This window comes from Limanda limanda, chromosome 12, assembly GCF_963576545.1.
Source record: "Limanda limanda chromosome 12, fLimLim1.1, whole genome shotgun sequence".
Lineage (NCBI taxonomy): Eukaryota > Metazoa > Chordata > Actinopteri > Pleuronectiformes > Pleuronectidae > Limanda > Limanda limanda.
In genome coordinates this window covers 19,185,772-19,188,562 of record NC_083647.1, presented here as the reverse complement: position 1 = coordinate 19,188,562, position 2,791 = coordinate 19,185,772, and the positions used below count along the sequence as shown (strand labels likewise).

The window sequence follows — 2,791 nt, the reverse complement described above, 5'->3', positions numbered from 1 at the left end:
ACTGAACGGCGCACGCCATACGCGCAAGTGAAATATCGAACATCAGAAGCCTCTGGTCGTCCTGGCTGCGCTCCACCGACCTGTCTGCGCGTACGTGACGCATGGGAGAGGGGAGGGGTGGGGGGGGGGAGACTACTTAAAGGCGGATTAACGCTGGAAAGACATTAAATCCAACCTCCCTCCATCCACCAGCAGCGCGCAGCCCATCAAACCTGATCTGAAGATCGAAAATAGGAGGGCTTACAGTAATCAGCCCTTCAGACTCGCATGACAAGGAAAAGTGTGGCCACGTCGCCAGGGCGCTCGGCACACACCGCGGGACGTGCACCGGGGCCGCGCGCTCTGCACAGAACCAACCAGCGAGCGCGCACAGAGACAGAGAGAGACGGAGCGAGCAGCATCCCGTGACGGATGCGTTTTTTAGCCTCACTCGGACGCTTCGGAGGCTGAGGGAGGGAGAAGCTGGACAGGAAATAACGCGCTTTCTTTTTTGGAGGGATTTGAACAGAGTGCCGTTGTGCCCTCGTCTTCTCCGGATGCTCAGATATGGGGGAATGGACTATACTAGAGAGGCTCCTGGAGGCTGCTGTCCAGCAGCACTCTACTATGATAGGAAGGTAAGATGATCAACAGAAACCCAAGAACGGCCGAAGAATCGCAGCAGCCTCCAGGATCGTCTTTAGCATGGTCCCCATTCCCCCGTCTCTGCCCCGAGGATCATCTGTAGCATGGTGCCAGGTCCTCCGTGTCTGTGTAGTGGATTTTTTTCCCCCCACGCCTTGATCCACAGATTCCTTCCTCTTTGTCCTCCTCCTAGAGACGACTGAGTAAACCAGTTTGAAAGCTGGGATGGTGCTGCAAAGTGCAAAGAGAAAAAAAAAAAAAACTAAAAACACACACACATAATTTTTAACCCATGTGTCATTTCATGTTTTTCCATTCATGCACTTATATCCATGTGATTGTGTGTTGGTGAGTTGGAGTGGTGGTTGTGCGCTCCGGCGGCGGCAGGAGGAGATCGAGCGCGGGTCGGTGGCTTCACCTCTTCTTCCATTAACGACGCTCACACAGGTTTATTTTTTATTTTTTTTAAAGAAAAAAAAGAAAAAGCAACGCCGATTGCTTGCGTTTCATTTCAGCCATTGAATCACACAACACATCCAAACCACACAATACGAAGGAACCTCACACACACACAGACACACATCGCATAGACGAGGAGCGACCAGTTTCAGCACTGGACAGCTCCACCGTAAGAAACCAGTACAAACGAATGGGAGCGACCAGTTTCAGCACTGGACAGCTCCACCGTAAGAAACCAGTACAAACGAATGGGAGCCACCGAGGCAGCGCACAACTCCACCACATCCGCCACCGCTTTACGCTGATATATTTACACGTATTTTCACGATGTCTGTTTTGTGTCCCTGCTTTGTTTCCTTCTTCTTCTTCATAGGATCCTACTAACAGTGGTGGTCATCTTCCGGATTCTAATCGTAGCAATAGTCGGAGAGACCGTCTATGATGACGAGCAGACCATGTTTGTTTGTAACACCTTGCAACCGGGCTGCAACCAGGCATGCTACGACAAGGCGTTCCCCATTTCACACATCAGATATTGGGTCTTTCAGATCATCATGGTGTGCACGCCGAGCCTCTGCTTCATCACGTACTCCGTGCACCAGTCGGCCAAGCAGAAGGAGCGGCGCTACTCCACGGTCTACCTGACGCTGGACAAGGACCAAGACTCGCTGAAGCGCGACGAGAGCAAAAAGATCAAGAACACCATTGTTAACGGAGTACTGCAGAACACGGAGAACTCCACCAAAGAGGCCGAGCCGGACTGCTTGGAGGTCAAGGAGATCCCTAATTCGGCCATGAGAACTACAAAGTCCAAACTGCGGCGGCAGGAGGGCATCTCCCGGTTTTACATCATCCAGGTGGTGTTCAGGAACGCGCTGGAGATTGGCTTTTTGGTGGGCCAGTATTTCTTGTACGGATTCAACGTGCCCTCGGTGTACGAGTGCGACCGCTACCCCTGCATCAAAGACGTCGAGTGCTACGTGTCCAGGCCCACGGAGAAGACCGTGTTCCTGGTCTTCATGTTCGCGGTCAGCGGCTTTTGCGTGGTGCTCAACCTGGCCGAGCTCAATCACCTGGGCTGGAGGAAAATCAAAACGGCCGTGCGCGGCGTGCAGGCGCGGAGGAAGTCCATCTATGAGATCCGGAACAAGGACTTGCCCAGGATGAGTGTGCCCAATTTCGGCCGCACTCAGTCCAGTGACTCGGCCTATGTGTGAGGAGGATGAGGAGCGGGACGAGGAAGAGGAAGGTGTGATAATAACATGTACAAACAAAACATATGATGGACATATGACGGGACAGCTCCGCACGCCTAATTCGTGTCATGACTTTTCAGAGAGTGGGCAGATTGTTGGTTTTCTTTTCTTTTGGTCTTTCAAGGACTTCATGGCAGGCGTGGATGACACGTTTGTTCCCTTATTTATTATTGCACTGATGCAACTTTTTAGTAACGTTTATACTCTGTGTAAGATGCGAAAGTGGAGATCATCCATGTTAAACGTGGTCACGTATTTACTTCCTTGTGGGGCTGTTCTGCTTGTGTTGGGCTACTTGAAGAGAGTAAATGCAAAAAAATTGCACTAAAAAGGCGTGGAGGGGGGTGAACACGTGAGAGCCTGAACCTTATCCAAAAACGTGCTCTACTGACCTGACGGTGTTTGTAAGACATTTACTTTTTCCACCCGTTTTTGGCACCAACCTAATTAAA

At 51.3% G+C, this 2,791-nt stretch overlaps 1 protein-coding gene across 1 annotated transcript; it reads left to right on the top strand.

Moving 5' to 3' along the window:
• Positions 1-546: 546 nt before the first annotated feature.
• On the top strand, positions 547-2,300 carry LOC133015965 (gap junction delta-2 protein). Its single transcript, XM_061083267.1, has 2 exons — positions 547-617; positions 1,457-2,300. The coding sequence occupies exons 1-2, from the start codon at positions 547-549 to the stop codon at positions 2,298-2,300; spliced, it is 915 nt and encodes a 304-aa protein (XP_060939250.1).
• Positions 2,301-2,791: the final 491 nt, after the last annotated feature.

Coding starts and splice junctions, on each gene's coding strand:
- LOC133015965 (XM_061083267.1), top strand. CDS start 547: ATGGGGGAATGGACTATACTAGAGAGGCTCCTGGAGGCTGCTGTCCAG. Junction 618..1,456: donor CACTCTACTATGATAGGAAG/GTAAGATGATCA, acceptor TCTTCTTCATAG/GATCCTACTAACAGTGGTGG.